This window comes from Bufo bufo, chromosome 9 (genome assembly GCF_905171765.1).
Source record: "Bufo bufo chromosome 9, aBufBuf1.1, whole genome shotgun sequence".
Lineage (NCBI taxonomy): Eukaryota > Metazoa > Chordata > Amphibia > Anura > Bufonidae > Bufo > Bufo bufo.
The window spans coordinates 211695050-211713521 of NC_053397.1; the positions used below are offsets into that span (position 1 = coordinate 211695050).

The following is an 18472-nucleotide window of genomic DNA, read 5'->3' on the forward strand; positions in this document are numbered from 1 at the left end:
AGTGTTTGTAGCAGAGTTTGCAAAATTATATTATCAATGCCACAATAAAAAGGAATATTTTATTTCATTGAATTACATATATATATACACAGTACAGACCAAAAGTTTGGACACACCTTCTCATTCAAAGAGTTTTTTCTTTATTTTCATGACTATGAAGGCATCAATACTATGAATTGACACATGTGGAATTATATACATAACAAACAAGTGTGAAACAACTGAAAATATGTCATATTCTAGGTTCTTCAAAGTAGCCACCTTTTGCTTTGATTACTGCTTTGCACACTCTTGGCATTCTCTTGATGAGCTTCAAGAGGTAGTCCCCTGAAATGGTCTTCCAACAGTCTTGAAGGAGTTCCCAGAGATGCTTAGCACTTGTTGGCCCTTTTGCCTTCACTCTGCGATCCAGCTCACCCCAAACCATCTCGATTGGGTTCAGGTCCGGTGACTGTGGAGTCCAGGTCATCTGGCGCAGCACCCCATCACTCTCCTTCATGGTCAAATAGCCCTTACTTTCAAAGTTTTCCAAATTTTTCGGCTGACTGACTGACCTTCATTTCTTAAAGTAATGATGGCCACTCGTTTTTCTTTACTTAGCTGCTTTTTTCTTGCCATAATACAAATTCTAACAGTCTATTCAGTAGGACTATCAGCTGTGTATCCACCTGACTTCTCCTCAACGCAACTGATGGTCCCAACCCCATTTATAAGGCAAGAAATCCCACTTATTAAACCTGACAGGGCACACCTGTGAAGTGAAAACCATTTCAGGGGACTACCTCTTGAAGCTCATCAAGAGAATGCCAAGAGTATGCAAAGCAGTAATCAAAGCAAAAGGTGGCTACTTTGAAGAACCTAGAATATGACACATTTTCAGTTGTTTCACACTTGTTTGTTATGTATATAATTCCACATGTGTTAATTCATAGTTTTGATGCCTTCAGTGTGAATCTACAATTTTCATAGTCATGAAGGTGTGTCCAAACTTTTGGTCTGTACTGTATATAATATTTTTTGTTTTTAATGTCCTACCTGTCTTTTCCCGTCTCCTTCTTGAAGAGTTCATCAAACTGCAGCATCTTGTGCCGGGTAATTATGTGCACTTTTAATCGAGGTAGTATCTTGTTTATGAGCTGCAGGTTGTTGTAGACTAACCCTTTGCCGTCCCTCCTCATGTAGCTGCTGGGCCCCCAAAAAATGAAGTCGGTGCCTTGGCTCATGTTGAGGAGCTCGTTGCGGCTTCGGAGTATCCGCTGTATGCTGGAGTGCGCGATCACTCGCAGGCTGGTCTTGTTTCCGACATCCTGTCCGTGGCCCCGTGTTGGAGCATCGTTCATACGTATCACGCACTCTGTCTGGTCAATCTTATTACCCAGTTTACTGCCCAGCAGGTGTCCCGAACTGGTGACTAGCGCACAACTCTTGCAGTGCATTTTCAGGGGCTGTGGAGAAGAAATGTTTGCAGCAGTGAAAACATATAGCAGACCGTAAAAATCACAGAGTGAGCCGTCATATTTCACAGCTTGAAAACTGCTCTTTATATTCTCTTAAACAGACGAGGGTCCCTAAAGGCAGTTTCACAAAAAGGCGTTTGGGAGGCAGGTTAAGACTCAGAAAATACACAGACCTGATTAGAGATAGGACTGAATAATATTCTGCTCTGGACAAAAGCTTCATAAAACCAAAGTCAACAGAACATGTATCTCCAGTGGACTCAGCATCAGAGATATTGGTGGCAAACACTAGGGGGAGCTCTTGGAATAAAAGGAGACATGATGCTGAGACGGGCCCCATTGCATCAGGATGTTATTTAGAATTCAAAAGTGCCAAATTGCTAACGAAGAGGCTGGTAATGGCTAAGGACAAAGCAAGGTCCTTCAAGTCTTTGGGGAAGACTGGTGAAAAGGAAAGCTGGCTTCCTTTTCAGATTCTTCATTTTCCAAAAGAGCGCTGAAAAATGAAAGGTGGAATCTGATGGGCAACAAAGACAATTTTCCTTTACCCCAGTTTTGATAAACCTACCAATTCAGCTCTAACAGAGAAGCTCAAGTCGTGAATTGAAAAAAGATTTGAGAATGAGTAAGATTACGCAGGCTAAGTGAATAAATATATTTACTAAGGCCTCCTGCACACGACCGTTTTTCCCCCTGTTTACTGGCCGTTTTTTGCGTTCCGTATACGGTCCGTATACGGAACCATTCATTTCAATGGTTCCGCAAAAAAAACGGAATGTACTGCATTCCGTTTACATATTTCCGTTTTTCCGTTCCGTTTAAAGATAGAACATGTCCTATTATTGGCCGCAAATCACGTTCCGTGGCTCCATTCAAGTCAATGGGTCCGCAAAAAAAACGGAACACATACGGAAATGCATCCGTATGGCTTCCGTTTCCGTTCCGTTTTTTGCGGAACCATCTATTGAAAATGTTATGCCCAGCCCAATTTTATCTATGTAATTACTGTATACTGTATGTGCCATACGGAAAAACGGAACAGAAACGGAAACGCAACGGAAACAAAAAACGGAACAACGGATCCGTGAAAAACGGACCGCAAAACACTGAAAAAGCCATACGGTCGTGTGCAGGAGGCCTAAGTGTGAATAAATATAAGATAACACAGACAGATCACATAATAAATAATAAAAATGCAATATGGGGTGAGACTCCGTCGATCATGCTATAACACATGGCTGTCTACCACAATAATACATGACAGACACCCCGGGGTGTACAAGAGATAGGGAAAATCAATACTTACATCGAACCTAGGATGAAGTTCTAGGTGGAGTCCCCCAAATATACAGTACAGACCAAAAGTTTGGACACACCTTCTCATTCAAAGAGTTTTCTTTATTTTCATGACTATGAAGGCATCAAAACTATGAATTAACACGTGGAATTATATACATAACAAACAAGTGTGAAACAACTGAAAATATGTCATATTCTAGGTTCTTCAAAGTAGCCACCTTTTGCTTTGATTACTGCTTTGCACACTCGTGGCATTCTCTTGATGAGCTTCAAGAGGTAGTCCTCTGAAATGGTCTTCCAACAGTCTTGAAGGAGTTCCCAGAGATGCTTAGCACTTGTTGGCCCTTTTGCCTTCACTCTGCGGTCCAGCTCACCCCAAACCATCTCGATTGGGTTCAGGTCCGGTGACTGTGGAGGCCAGGTCATCTGGCGCAGCACCCCATCACTCTCCTTCATGGTCAAATAGCCCTTACTTTCAAAGTTTTCCCAATTTTTCGGCTGACTGACTGACCTTCATTTCTTAAAGTAATGATGGCCACTCGTTTTTCTTTACTTAGCTGCATTTTTCTTGCCATAATACAAATTCTAACAGTCTATTCAGTAGGACTATCAGCTGTGTATCCACCTGACTTCTCCTCAACGCAACTGATGGTCCCAACCCCATTTATAAGGCAAGAAATCCCACTTATTAAACCTGACAGGGCACACTTGTGAAGTGAAAACCATTTCAGGGGACTACCTCTTGAAGCTCATCAAGAGAATGCCAAGAGTGTGCAAAGCAGTAATCAAAGCAAAAGGTGGCTACTTTGAAGAACCTAGAATATGACATATTTTCAGTTGTTTCACACTTGTTTGTTATGTATATAATTCCACATGTGTTAATTCATAGTTTTGATGCCTTCATAGTCATGAAAATAAAGAAAACTCTTTTAATGAGAAGGTGTGTCCAAACTTTTGGTCTGTACTGTATGTGTGTCACAAAGTTTAAACCTTTTAGCTCCTCCTTCAGTGTGCAGCACGCATGTCGCTGAGATCACTCAGGAATGTGGTCTTAACACAGTGGGGGATGGGTACTACATTACAAGGCACACCATTACACAGAATGATAATAATAATAAAAGGGAACAGAATTAAAGGGACAGAACAGATTTAAAAAATACTCTTACAATACAGTGCAAGAGATATTTAATATTTAGCTTTTTTTTTGCATGAATTTGTATATTATTAGCATATTCACAGAGAAAAAAGAAAAGCTGCAGCAGTGAGGCTCATGCTGTAACAGGGGAGAAGGTAAGCCTGATACAATACCGCAGCCTCTGTTTGAGGCTGCATGAGGGGAGGGGGATATCTGACCGGTTAGAGCCCACATCGATGCTCTGGAAGGGCCACGCCCACTCAGCACAAAACTACAAATTTCTTTAAAAATGTACAGGTTAGATAAAACGTTGCTGGAAACACTGCATCTCACACATATCTACTGGTGCCCGAGGTATTGCTCAGCCTTTGCAGGCAGTTGGGTGAGGATCCAGGATCTGCCCCCAGCTCAGTTAGTCAGTCTAGACTGCAGAGTTCAGAGAGAGAGAGAGAGAGAAAGCTGTTACCTCATGCCTCCTTAGGCCCAGAAAGTTTCAGAGACTAACAGATCTCTGTAAGTTCCACAGAAGGAGAGAAAGAGAAGAAGAGACAGAGGGGGAGATAAAAGAGAACTTAGAATTTGCATTGCCAAGCATAGGAGTTAGCAAGGTAACCTACTACTATAGCCACTCAGACTTTGCTGCTGTGAGGCATACCAGTAAGACACCCTTCATACCTGGCCAGACGTGCCTTGAAAATCCTGTATCCCGCCAGGGACAATACAGCCTTTATTGCACGAGTACTATTGCCCACCATAGATTCTACTGCGAGAAACTTTAGCAAGGTAGTGTGCAAAGAGGATCATAACTCCCGTCCTTGCCTAAATCCATACATCGTTATCTGAGATAGAATTGCACGGTGTACAGTTGGAACGGTGTCTGCTATAACTGGATGTACTACAACTCCCATTTTGTACTTGAGTCAAGAGACATATTTATTCTTCTACTCCTAGACCATACGCTGGCCACTGCACTCTACACGCCCTGCCTTGCCCCCATATGAACACTTAATATCGCAGGCACCCTGACTGGAGCCCTAGATCCAGGGTATGCCCCAGGGGAAGAAAAGGTGCCCCCCTCCTTTCACTGCATGGCCCAACGGTGTGTGGAAAGCCACTGTGATTGACTGTTAGCGCTAGAGCCACTAATACTCCCATCCTCCTCCCGGGCCGCTGCACATACATCATTGATTTTTGAACTCAAAGGCTCTGATGTCACTTCCTCCTCTGAGTCAGTTTTGTACCCTAAAACAAAATGATGGGTCTCTTGGAATAAGCTGAAAAACTGACTATGTGTTTCCTTGCCTTCTGTTTCCTGGACAGGAAGTAGCTGTCTGATAGCAAACCCTGTCAGCCATATTGGCTCTCATGGAGCTCATTTCTCTGTCACCCGGTTCCCTCCCTCTCTTAGATCTTCCTGACAGTCAATCACAAGGAGGTTTCTTCCCACTCCTCTCCCTGTGCACAGATATGATTGATTGTGAAACATAATCTGGAATTTGTCCGTCACTTGTCAGATAGGACGAGGCCTTCACTGACCACAAGTCACATTAAATCTACAGGCCTCATATCGTCTGTATATCTCATGCCCTGACACCCCTCACCTACACGTCAACCGGCGTTTCCTGATAAGTTGTCAACAATTCTCCGATGTGTTCTTAATTCTTAGCGAAACACATGCCAAAAATAATCAGAATTTAATAAAAAGCCGAGAAGTTCCATAAATCTGCAGAGAGCTCGATTACACAGCGTCTCGGCTCTCACAAAGATGTCACTTTCGAGTCATTTCTGCCGTCTTTAAGAATATTTCGCAATTAAAACATTTTCTCTTCCTCTGTCGGAGCCGCCGCAATCAGCCTCTTACACAGACTCGTCTCAGCATTTTCATTTGCAGAAAAGGCTCTTGACATCCTCGCTAATGAACAGACTCGTACTACACGGGGAGACGCACATTTTTATCTGTTGCCTAGTCACAGGGGAAGTCAAGAAAATGCAACACTTCAAAGAAGAACATTTCCACCTAAAAATTTTTAAAAAAAGACACAAAATCACCAAATCTGTAGCTCGGGGCCACAGCGTATCAATGGGATTATTTTAAAATTCTATTCACCGACATCCGGCAGAGATGGTGACATACAACACTAGTGAGAAAACAGAAAAAATGGCATTTGGCCTAAGGGTTCCTCACTTCAAGACTCTCACTGCAGAACTGTATAGCTCAGCTACTGGATAGGACATAAAGGTCTGATCCATTGGGGTCTGCCCATAGAGACCCCCATCAATTCATGAGATCATAGGTGCTTGTCACCCATACCCAGCAGGGTACCCAGAGAGATGACCACATGAACCAGAATCTGTTTAATATAATTCAGCATGAAAAGTTAGTTACTTTTGCAATTTACTGTCTGTTACAAATCGCTCCAATTGTGAAATATATGCTTTTCGTCATTACATTGGCGCCACCTGATGTTTAATCTGTATAGTAATGTGTGCATCAAACTACTGAGGTGGCCGGATATGGTCATTTCCAGGGAGAGAGCTGAAGCAGAAAGGGCACACTCCCTGAGCGATGATAGGCATAGAAGTTCAGCAGAAACGGCATACCCCCTGAGCTGTGATAGGGAGAAAGCTGCAGCAGAAACGGCATACCCCCTGAACTGGGATAAGGAGAAAGCTGCAGCAGAAGCTGCATACCCCCTGATCTGTGATCGTGAGAAAGCTGCAGCAGAAACGGCATACCCCCTGAGCTGTGATTGGGAGAAAGCTGCAGCAGAAACGGCATACCCCCTGAACTGTGATAGGGAGAAAGCTGCAGCAGAAGCGGCATACCCCCTGAACTGTGATAGGGAGAAAGCTGCAGCAGAAGCAGCATACCCCCTGAGCTGTGATCGGGAGAAAGCTGCAGCAGAAACGGCATACCCCCTGAGCTGTGATAGGGAGAAAGCTGCAGCAGAAGCTGCATACCCCCCTGAGCTGTGATCGGGAGAAAGCTGCAGCAGAAACGGCATACTCCCTGAACTGTGATAGGGAGAAAGCTGCAGCAGAAGCGGCATACCCCCTGAGCTGTGATCGGGAGAAAGCTGCAGCAGAAACGGCATACCCCCTGAGCTGTGATCGGGAGAAAGCTGCAGCAGAAACGGCATACCCCCTGAACTGGGATAAGGAGAAAGCTGCAGCAGAAGCTGCATACCCCCTGATCTGTGATCGGGAGAAAGCTGCAGCAGAAACGGCATACCCCCTGAGCTGTGATCGGGAGAAAGCTGCAGCAGAAGCTGCATACCCCCTGAGCTGTGATCGGGAGAAAGCTGCAGCAGAAACGGCATACTCCCTGAACTGTGATAGGGAGAAAGCTGCAGCAGAAACGGCATACCCCCTGAGCTGTGATCGGGAGAAAGCTGCAGCAGAAACGGCATACCCCCTGAACTGTGATAGGGAGAAAGCTGCAGCAGAAGCAACATACCCCCTGAGTTGTGATCGGGAGAAAGCTGCAGCAGAAACGGCATACCCCCTGAGCTGTGAGAGGGAGAAAGCTGCAGCAGAAACGGCATACCCCTGAGCTGTGATCGGGAGAAAGCTGCAGCAGAAACGGCATACCCCCTGAACTGTGATAGGGAGAAAGCTGCAGCAGAAGCAGCATACCCCCTGAGTTGTGATCGGGAGAAAGCTGCAGCAGAAACGGCATACCCCCTGAACTGTGATAGGGAGAAAGCTGCAGCAGAAGCAGCATACCCCCTGAGCTGTGATCGGGAGAAAGCTGCAGCAGAAACGGCATACTCCCTGAACTGTGATAGGGAGAAAGCTGCAGCAGAAACGGCATACCCCCTGAGCTGTGATCGGGAGAAAGCTGCAGCAGAAGCAGCATACCCCCTGAGTTGTGATCGGGAGAAAGCTGCAGCAGAAACGGCATACCCCCTGAGCTGTGAGAGGGAGAAAGCTGCAGCAGAAACGGCATACCCCTGAGCTGTGATCGGGAGAAAGCTGCAGCAGAAACGGCATACCCCCTGAACTGTGATAGGGAGAAAGCTGCAGCAGAAGCAGCATACCCCCTGAGTTGTGATCGGGAGAAAGCTGCAGCAGAAACGGCATACCCCCTGAACTGTGATAGGGAGAAAGCTGCAGCAGAAGCAGCATACCCCCTGAGCTGTGATCGGGAGAAAGCTGCAGCAGAAACGGCATACTCCCTGAACTGTGATAGGGAGAAAGCTGCAGCAGAAACGGCATACCCCCTGAGCTGTGATCGGGAGAAAGCTGCAGCAGAAGCAGCATACCCCCTGAGTTGTGATCGGGAGAAAGCTGCAGCAGAAACGGCATACCCCCTGAGCTGTGAGAGGGAGAAAGCTGCAGCAGAAACGGCATACCCCCTGAGCTGTGATCGGGAGAAAGCTGCAGCAGAAACGTTATACCCCCTGAGCTGTGATCGGGAGAAAGCTGCAGCAGAAGCGGCATACCCCCTGAGCTGTGACCGGGAGAAAGCAGCAGCAGAAACGGCATACCCCCTGAGCTGTGATCGGGAGAAAGCTGCAGCAGAAATTACATACCCCCTGAGCTGTGATAGGGAGAAAGCTGCAGCAGAAACGACATACCCCCTGAGCTGTGATCGGGAGAAAGCTGCAGCAGAAACGACATACCCCCTGAGCTGTGATAGGGAGAAAGCTGCAGCAGAAGCAGCATACCCCCTGAGTTGTGATCGGGAGAAAGCTGCAGCAGAAACGGCATACCCCCTGAGCTGTGATCGGGAGAAAGCTGCAGCAGAAACGGCATACCCCCTGAACTGTGATAGGGAGAAAGCTGCAGCAGAAGCAGCATACCCCCTGAGTTGTGATCGGGAGAAAGCTGCAGCAGAAACGGCATACCCCCTGAGCTGTGAGAGGGAGAAAGCTGCAGCAGAAACGGCATACCCCCTGAACTGTGATAGGGAGAAAGCTGCAGCAGAAGCGGCATTCCCCCTGAACTTTGATAGGGAGAAAGCTGCAGCAGAAGCAGCATACCCCCTGAGCTGTGATCGGGAGAAAGCTGCAGCAGAAACGGCATACCCCCTGAGCTGTGATAGGGAGAAAGCTGCAGCAGAAGCTGCATACCCCCTGAGCTGTGATCGGGAGAAAGCTGCAGCAGAAACGGCATACTCCCTGAACTGTGATAGGGAGAAAGCTGCAGCAGAAACGGCATACCCCCTGAGCTGTGATAGGGAGAAAGCTGCAGCAGAAACGGCATACCCGCTGAACTGTGATAGGGAGAAAGCTGCAGCTGAAGCAGCATACCCCCTGAGTTGTGATCGGGAGAAAGCTGCAGCAGAAACGGCATACCCCCTGAGCTGTGAGAGGGAGAAAGCTGCAGCAGAAACGGCATACCCCCTGAGCTGTGATCGGGAGAAAGCTGCAGCAGAAACGTTATACCCCCTGAGCTGTGATCGGGAGAAAGCTGCAGCAGAAGCGGCATACCCCCTGAGCTGTGACCGGGAGAAAGCAGCAGCAGAAACGGCATACCCCCTGAGCTGTGATCGGGAGAAAGCTGCAGCAGAAATTACATACCCCCTGAGCTGTGATAGGGAGAAAGCTGCAGCAGAAACGACATACCCCCTGAGCTGTGATCGGGAGAAAGCTGCAGCAGAAACGACATACCCCCTGAGCTGTGATAGGGAGAAATCTGCAGCATAAATGGCATACCCCCTGAGCTGTGATAGGAAGAAAGCTGCAGCAGAAAGGACAAGCCTTCTAAGCTGTGATATGGAGCTGCAGCAGAAAGGACACACCTCGTGAGCGGTGATCGGGGAGAGCTGCAGCAGAAAGGACTCACTTCTTGAGCTGGGATCGGGAAAGAACTGCAGGAGAAAGGACACACCCACTGAGCTGTGATAGAGAGAGCTATATCATTTGGGGATACAATTATTTATTGAAAAGCTGATTTTCTTTTTTAGGGCGAAAAATTATATATAGTACAATTAAACACAAAAAAAAACACTTTAAAAAATCATTGCTGCCATATTTTGATAAGAGGCATAACTTTTTAATTTTTCCATTGATGGGGCTGTGTGAGAGCTTGTTTTTAGCCGTAGTTTTCTTGCTTCTTTATTGGGATACATATGACTTTTTACATCACTTCTTATTCAATTTTTTTGGGGAGGCGGACTATTTTAATTTAAAATTTACCATCCAGGATAAATAACGTGACAATTTGAGATATTTTATGTACTTTTTTTTTTTTCTGATTTTCTAAAAGGGAAAAAAAATCTGATTTTCTCATTTTCATTTCAGTCCCGTTAGGGGACTTGAACATGAGATCACCCAATGCTCAAAGAAGCAAGTAAGAGACTGTGCCCATTAAATTAAAGGGCTGTGAATTTTTTATTTTTTTATGACAACAGAGGTTACTCCTGATCATGCCAATTAAGGGGACCTGCCCAGGGGCGCACCTTTTAATAAAGGCCAGGTGAGGCGGCTGCCTCAGGTGGTGCCTTCTAGGGGAACGTGGGGGATAGGGATATAAAACCGTACAGTGACTGACAGCGCAGTACTCCATGCAAAAGTTCAAATGTTACAATAAAATTGTTCTAATCACATGGCTTAATGGTACTTGCGCTGCTGGTCCCCAAAAGTGAAGTGGGTATAGTCACATAAAAGTACAATGCGCAGAACCTGCCTCTATGATCAAGGACACAGCAAAAGAAGGCCCAGATTTACCATTCAAGGGTCCGACAAAGCTGGGTGACCAACCCTTAGAGAAAGCAACTTCACTTTCCCTGGTGCAGCTGAATGCAAGTTTTTTTCCAACTTGAGAATTCAAGGACTTATTTATTCAAGGACTGCGCAGTAAACCACAGAGCTGGGTGCGTTGAGGACTTACATTTTCAATTAATGTCTGGCGAGTGGACACTTTGCCCTCAGTTAATTGGCTTTCCATTGTCTGTGCATTTCCCGCGTCGTCGTCCATCCGGCTGACGCAGCACAAGTGCGATATAAGCCTTCCTAATGAGGTTCCGGGCCACGGATCGAACCCTGGTGCGATTCCAGCAGCTGCGGCCATTGTATCTCTACAATGGCGTTGATTGTGGGGTAACGACCTTCCCTTCCTCAGCCCCTACAATGGATGTATGACAGACCTGTAACCCGTAAGCAGCTATAAACCGCAGATTTACTGAGCCAGTTCTGTTCTGCTCCCAATAAAAGTGTCCGCCGAGAAAGATCAGTATCAATCACGGCCTTATTGGAGTGGAGGCTAGGACACAAAGATAACCCAAAGCTATCAACCAGAGTAATGGTGAAACCAAGAGAAGCAATCAGCAAAGAGAAACGCGTGAGCGCAAGGTGAAACGCGCTGCTAATGTGGACAGATAGATCATTATGATGGATTTCGAGGGGTCCTTACAAGACGGGAGGGGCCCACCGAGCAGCGCTTCATGGGTTAAGTGCAATCTGGTTTATCGGAGGTAGAAAAAGAAGAGAAGGACCTACAGCCCGAACCTCTCACCATTCATCAAGCCTCCTGCAAAAGACCAATAAAGCCGAATAGCGAATGCCATGACCTCTGATCGTCTGTCACTGCCGGCCACGCCGAACAGAAGATCTAATTTCCTGCTTTTATTGGGTTAAATGTTTGCAATGGTTTCAATCCAATATAACTAACCTCCAAGGGAACGGACAAATCGATAAATACTCACCTCTGTTTCCCTGTTGCTTCTTTGAAAAGTGTCTTCAAGCGGCGGAGGCCGCCATTTATCTGTGGACTGAAGCTCCAGACATAAGAATTTGTCTTCCTTTACTTGGAAACCAGTGATGTGCATTTTTATATCAATGCAGCTTAAAGAGAACATGTCAGCAGGATCAACCCTAAAAAAGGCCAGTGTGATGGGGTTGAATCTGCTGATTAAAATAATACATGTCTTGTGAAAATCAATTGCAGTGTTATTCTTTAGGCAAATGAAGGTTTCAGTGCACCAAGGGTCGCGACTAGCACTGGAAAGCTGAGGGCCACTGATTGGCTAGGTCCCACCCTGTGGTGCACTGAAGCCCACATTTGCATTTTTTTTTTCTTTGGAGCGTTGCAACCGATTTTTCACAAGACAAGTATCATTTTATTCAACACGATCAAACCTGCCAGGCAGTGCACCTGGTTTATTAGGGTTGATCCTTCTGCCCGGTATTCCATCATATAATGTTATGGCACATCGCTAGGAATTTCTATAATTTTATAATCCAACCTCTGGGCCACCCACTGATTCCAAAAACAGTGGGGCAGAAGACCCCTGGTGGCATATCCTAGCAACATCTCATCTTTGTCTTTCTTGTATAGTGAAAAGTAAGTTAATTTTATACTGTATATCAATTACTCACCCCTTTAAAGAGCATCCGTCAGCATCATCAGCCTTTATTAAACCAGGCATATGTACAGTGGATATAAAAAGTCTACACACCCCTGTTAAAATGTCAGGTTTCTGTGATGTAAATAAATGAGACAAAGATAAATCATTTCAGAACTTTTTCCACCTTTAATGTGACCTATAAACTGTACGACTCAATTGAAAAACAAACTGAAATCTTTAAGGTGGAGGGAAGAAAAAAATATAAAAATAAAATAATATGGTTGCATAAGTGTGCACACCCTTAAACTAATAATTTGTTGAAGCACCTTTTGATTGTATTACAGCACTCAGTCTTTTTGGGTATGAGATTTGCCCACTCTTCTTTGCAAAAACACTCCAAATCTGTCAGATTGCGAGGGCATCTCCTGGGCACAGCCCTCTTCAGATCACCCCACAGATTTTCAATCGGATTCAGGTCTAGGCTCTGGCTGGGCCATTCCAAAACTTTAATCTTCTTCTGGTGAAGCCATTCCTTTGTTGATTTGGATGTATGCTTTGGGTCGTTGTCATGCTGAAAGATGAAGTTCCTCTTCATGTTCAGCTTTCTAGCAGAAGCCTGAAGGTTTTGTGCCAATATTGACTGGTATTTGGAACTGGTGATAATTCCCTCTAGCTAAACTAAGGCCCCAGTTCCAGCTGAAGAAGAACAGCCCCTTGGCATGATGCTGCCACCGCCATGCTTCACTGGGGCTATGGTGTTCTTTTGGTGATGTGCAGTGTTGTTTTTGGGCCAAACATAACTTTTGGAATTATGGCCAAAAAGTTCAACCTTGGTTTCATCAGACCATAACACCTTTTCCCACATGCTTTTGGGAGACTTCAGATGTGTTTTTGCAAAATGTAGCCTGGCTTGGATGTTTTTCTTGGTAAGAAAAGGCTTTCGTCTTGCCACTCTACCCCATAGCCCAGACATGTGAAGAATACGGGAGATTGTTGTCACATGTACCACACAGCCAGTACTTGCCAGATATTTCTGCAGCTCCTTTAATGTTGCTGTAGGCCTCTTGGTCGCCTCCCAGACCAGTTTTCTTCTCGTCTTTTCATCAATTTTGGAGGGACGTCCAGTTCTTGGTAATTTTCTCCACTTGATGATGACGGTCTTCACTGTGTTCCATGGTAGATCTAATGCCTTGGAAATTCTTTTGTCCCCTTCTCCTGACTGATACCTTCTAACAATGAGATCCCTCTGATGCTTTGGAAGCTCTCTGTAGACCATGGCTTTTGCTGTGGGATGCGACTAAGAAAATTTCAGGAAAGACCAACTAGAGCAGCTGAACTTTATTTGGGGTTAATCAGAGGCACTTTACATGATGGCCGGTGTGTGCTGACTCCTATTTAACAGGATTGTGAATGTGATTGCTTAATTCTGAACACAGCTACATCCCCAGTTATAGGAGGGTGTGCACACTTATGCAACCACATTATTTTAGTTTTTTTTGTTTTCTTCCCTCCACCTAAAAGATTTCAGTTTGTTTTTCAATTGAGTTGTACAGTTTATAGGTCACATTAAAGGTGGAAAAAGTTCCGAAATAATTTATCTTTGTCCTGACGTTTTAACAGGGGTGTGTAGACTTTTTATATCCACTGTATATAGGTTAATAGTTGCTCAGATATAGTCATGTTTCTATTCATGTAAATTATCCATTTGGAGCACCACGAGCATGCCCGATCAACCCTATTGAACACGCCTGGGTTAATAGGGTTGATCAGGCTGACAGATGCTCTGCAAAATTTCTTCTTGATGTTAATGAATACTCAGTAAGCCAAGTGTTAAGCTGCACATAATTAACCAGGGTGAAAGTTTTCTGCTTCATAATATACCTTCAGAGAGGTCAGAGCTCTGTTTTTGAAAAAGAGCTTGAAATAATCCTGTCATTAAATTAAATGATAAGATACTGTATGCCAGCGGCCACCACTAGGGGGAGCTTACCGAGTACTGAGCCCTTGAGCTCAATAATAAAATAGCATGCAATAAACTTGTAAAGGGCATCTGTCAGCAGATTTGTACCTAGGACACTGGTTAAATGTGCACTTGGCAGCTGAAGACATCTGTGTTGGTCCCATGGTCATATGTGTCCGCATTGCTGAGAAAAATTAAGTTTTACTATATGTAAATGAGCCTCTAGGAGCAATGGGGGCGTTACCATTACACCTAGAGGCTCTGCTCTCTCTGCAACTGCTGCGCCCTCTGCACTTTGATTGAGAGGGATGGGTGTGATAATGGTTTTACTGCTTGGTTCTGTCCATCAAAGTGCAGAGAGCGCGGCAACTGCAGAGAGAGCAGAGCCTCTAGGTGTAACAGTAACGCCCCCGTTGCTCCCAGGCGCTCATTTGCATATATTTAAACATCATTTTTCTCAGCACTGCGGGCACATATGAACATGGGACCAACACAGATGTCTTCAGCTGCCAAGCGCACATGTAACAGATCAGCCAGGACAAATCTGCTGACAGATGCCCTTTAAGCTCCCCCTAGTGGAGACTATTGGCAGACAGTTTCTTATCACTTCCTTCTATGTCTGTCTGCGCAGAGGATTTGGAGCTCGGTATAAAAAATAAAAAAAACTGGACATCGATTGTTATATAGATATATCCTAAAATTAACCAGCACAGAATGCTGGATCTACAAATGACATGGTGCAAAAAGGTAGAGCCTCCCTTTAAGTGATATATGAATGTCATTTATTAATGACATTAATAAGAATTATATTCTGTTCTGCCGCAGTTTGTGAGATGAAACTTACAGGGGTCTTACATTATTTGCAAAGGGAAACCGCTGCGGGAATTAAACAGGCAGCAGCAGTCAAATAACTGAACATGTCCCTTGGATAGAGAACAAAACCCCAACAAATAATGGACTGGCATCTAATCACACGTCTCTGTATTGATCGCTCTGCAGAGGGCTCGGTGCAGGACAGTGCCCACAATGTGGCTGGCACCCGTCCTAACCTATGTTTTTGTCTCCACTGAACTGGGAAAGCAAATTGCAAGTGAAATTAAATCAATCTGAATCGACTTTCCATTGTTGTAAATTTAACTGAATAATGAGGCAAAAAGTTTAAATAAAAATACCGTTCTGAAATGGCCTTAAAAGCCATCGTATCTAATTTACAGGACATATACCTACGGTAGTGGCATTTCACATCCAACTTCAGAACCAATATTTTTTGTTGCTCATGTGCATCTAAAACGAAAATGAATTTTAAAGTCTTCATTAAAAGACCTATGTGTCTCCATGGTAACAATCCTCTGCACTGCCATTATGTAGGCCTGTGTGTCTCCATGGTAACAGACTACAAACAATCCTCATTACTAATCTACTGCTGTGGGCCTATGTGTCTCCATGGTAACAGACTACAAACAATCCTCATTACTAATCTATTGCTGTGGGCCTATGTGTCTCCATGGTAACAGACTACAAACAATCCTCATTACTAATCTACTGCTGTGGGCCTATGTGTCTCCATGGTAACAGACTACAAACAACCCTTATGTAGTCTAATCCCTTTTAGGCCTTCATCTGTATTCTGTAACCTACTAAATGGGGGGGGGGGGGGGGGGGGGAGACACGTAGGAGACAGTTAAAAAAAGAAGTAGGACTACACAGGGTTATTTTGTAGTCTGTTACCATGGTAACAGACTATCAACAATCCCTATGTTGTCTAATCTCATAGATTGTAAGCTCTTGCGAGCAGGGCCCTGACTCCTAGTGTTTCATTTGCATATTAGCCAGTTAGTTTTGTTTCGTACATGAACCCTATGAATTTGTAAAGCGCTGCGGAATATGGTGGCGCTATATAAATACATTTTATTATTATTATTATTATATTAATCCTTTTTCTCCCTTTCATCTGTAACCTACCCAAATGGAAAAAAATGTAGGAGACAGTTAAAAAAAAAAAAAAAGAAGTAGGACTACACAGGGTTATTTTGCAGTCTGTTACCATGGTAACACAAAGCTGTGCATGGAAGCTGTGGGCAAAATGCTGTAGCATCTATTTATTAAATATAATGTACAAAGATTATATTATTATCAACAAGGACCACCTGAAAGAGCGACATATCCAAACGTATCTTTATATCCTTATAGACCATCTATCAGGGACTTGTGCATCATGAATAGTTATTAAAATAGATTTAAAAAAAATGAGCAATAAAAGTGAAAAATTGATCGCCGAGATCTAATGCATGGTAATGTGTATGGGCAAGTCGTTTTGAAGTCATTCAACTGTTTCTGGAGGTTTAATCTCAAAAAGACTGAGGGGGTCATTACAATCAGAAATGCGTCTATATGAGACGTATTTCTGGGGCAGCGACTTTTCCCCGCTAGCACCAGGTCTATAAAAGTGGCGTTGGCAGAGACGGGTCGGCAGGCCCGTCTCATTCATCATTTTCTATGCCTTATGTAGAGGCCGGCGCCTCTATATAACTTCGGCGGATCCACGGCCAGCTATAGGGGCTTATTAGGACCGGCGTCTAAAACACCAGCCTTAATAAATGACCCCCTGAGTCTCTATTAGCCTTTAAGGGGTATTCCAGATAAAAACCATTTATAACCTATCCATTGGAGGTCGTGGGGGGCCATAACAATGTATCAAAAATGACATAAAAAAAACAAATAGGAAATCTAATAATTTCCTTCTTCTAGATAAACGGCGAAGTGTGCGGCTCCGGAGAGATGAGCCGGCTACATACAAGAGACAGATACTCCACCGGTAATTTAACGATCCATCTAGTACCAAACCGCATGTGTCACAAGTGGTAACTATAGCTGTGTGATGTGAATGTGGATGCGGTAGTAACTATGTTATTCCACAGCATGCCAGAGGGGATTATTAAGCAGGCTGCTATCTCAACACAGAGACTTTCTTGAAACAAAGCCGGGTTGTCATGACAACATGGTCTGCGGAATTCTAAATGAAGAGAAAAATATTAATTTATCAGCCATAGTTGTAAAGTCCTTTATTTACTTCTAGATATTTATTATACCCTAAACAATGATGGCCCAAAATGTGTCACCTTGCTCACCCCTTCAAACACCAATCGTATATCTCAGCAATCAGAAAGCTGCAATTAATTACTTGTCATCAGCATCCGGGTGATGGGTCTGCACCTTCACGTCAGAGGATATACTAAATAATGGAAAAAGGATTTGACACCAGCTAAAACTGCGCCTCAGATGCCTCCAGAGAACCACAACCTCAAATGTCCCATTAGTGTCCAAATACCTCCAGAGTACTTATCCTTAGATGCCACATCCAATCCCAACTTGGACATATCTTATGTTGACTCTTCGAGCACATGACTTGCCTCGCCCTCCAGATTAATTAGTTCAGATAGCTTAATCAAAGACCTGCCACATATGCATCCAGGGTGCCTGCCTTGGATGATTCAAGGTAACCTGCCTTAGATGGAGCTAGAATGATTGCCTCAGATGCCTGCAGAGAGCCTGCCAAATGCACCTAGAATTCCTGCCTCAGATGCCTGCCAGATGCACCCCGAATTCCTGCCTCAGATGCCTCCAGAGAGCCTGCCACATGCACCCAGAATTCCTGCCTCAGATGCCTACAGAGAGCCTGCCAGATGTAACCAGAATTCCTGCCTCAGATGCCTGCCAGATGCACCCAGAATTCCTGCCTCAGATGCCTCCAGAGAGCCTGCCAGATGCACCCAGAATTCCTGCCTCAGATGCCTGCAGAGAGCCTGCCAGATGCACCCAGAATTCCTGCCTCAGATGCCTGCAGAGAGCCTGCCAGATGCACCCAGAATTCCTGCCTCAGATGCCTGCAGAGAGCCTGCCAGATACACCCAGAATTCCTGCCTCAGATGCCTGCAGAGAGCCTGCCAGATGCACCCAGAATTCCTGCCTCAGATGCCTGCCAGATGCACCCAGAATTCCTGCCTCAGATGCCTCCAGAGAGCCTGCCAGTTTCCCCAGAATTCCTGCCTCAGAAGCCTGCAGAGAGCCTGCCAGATGCACCCAGAATTCCTGCCTCAGATGCCTGCAGAGAGCCTGCCAGATGCACCCAGAATTCCTGCCTCAGATGCCTCCAGAGAGCCTGCCAGTTTCCCCAGAATTCCTGCCTCAGATGCCTACAGAGAGCCTGCCAGATGCACCTAGAATTCCTGCCTCAGATGCCTGCCAGATGCACCCAGAATTCCTGCCTCAGATGCCTCCAGAGAGCCTGCCACATGCACCCAGAATTCCTGCCTCAGATGCCTGCCAGA

At 45.1% G+C, this 18472-nt stretch overlaps 1 protein-coding gene across 1 annotated transcript in view; it reads right to left on the reverse strand.

The window, feature by feature from the left end:
* ST6GALNAC5 (ST6 N-acetylgalactosaminide alpha-2,6-sialyltransferase 5) overlaps positions 1–18472 on the reverse strand; it is a 109542-nt gene that overhangs the window by 16321 nt on the left and 74749 nt on the right. The window contains exon 3 of the mRNA XM_040407314.1: positions 1036–1445. Coding sequence (XP_040263248.1) covers positions 1036–1445 — 410 coding nt within the window. The remainder of the gene's footprint in view (positions 1–1035; positions 1446–18472) is intronic.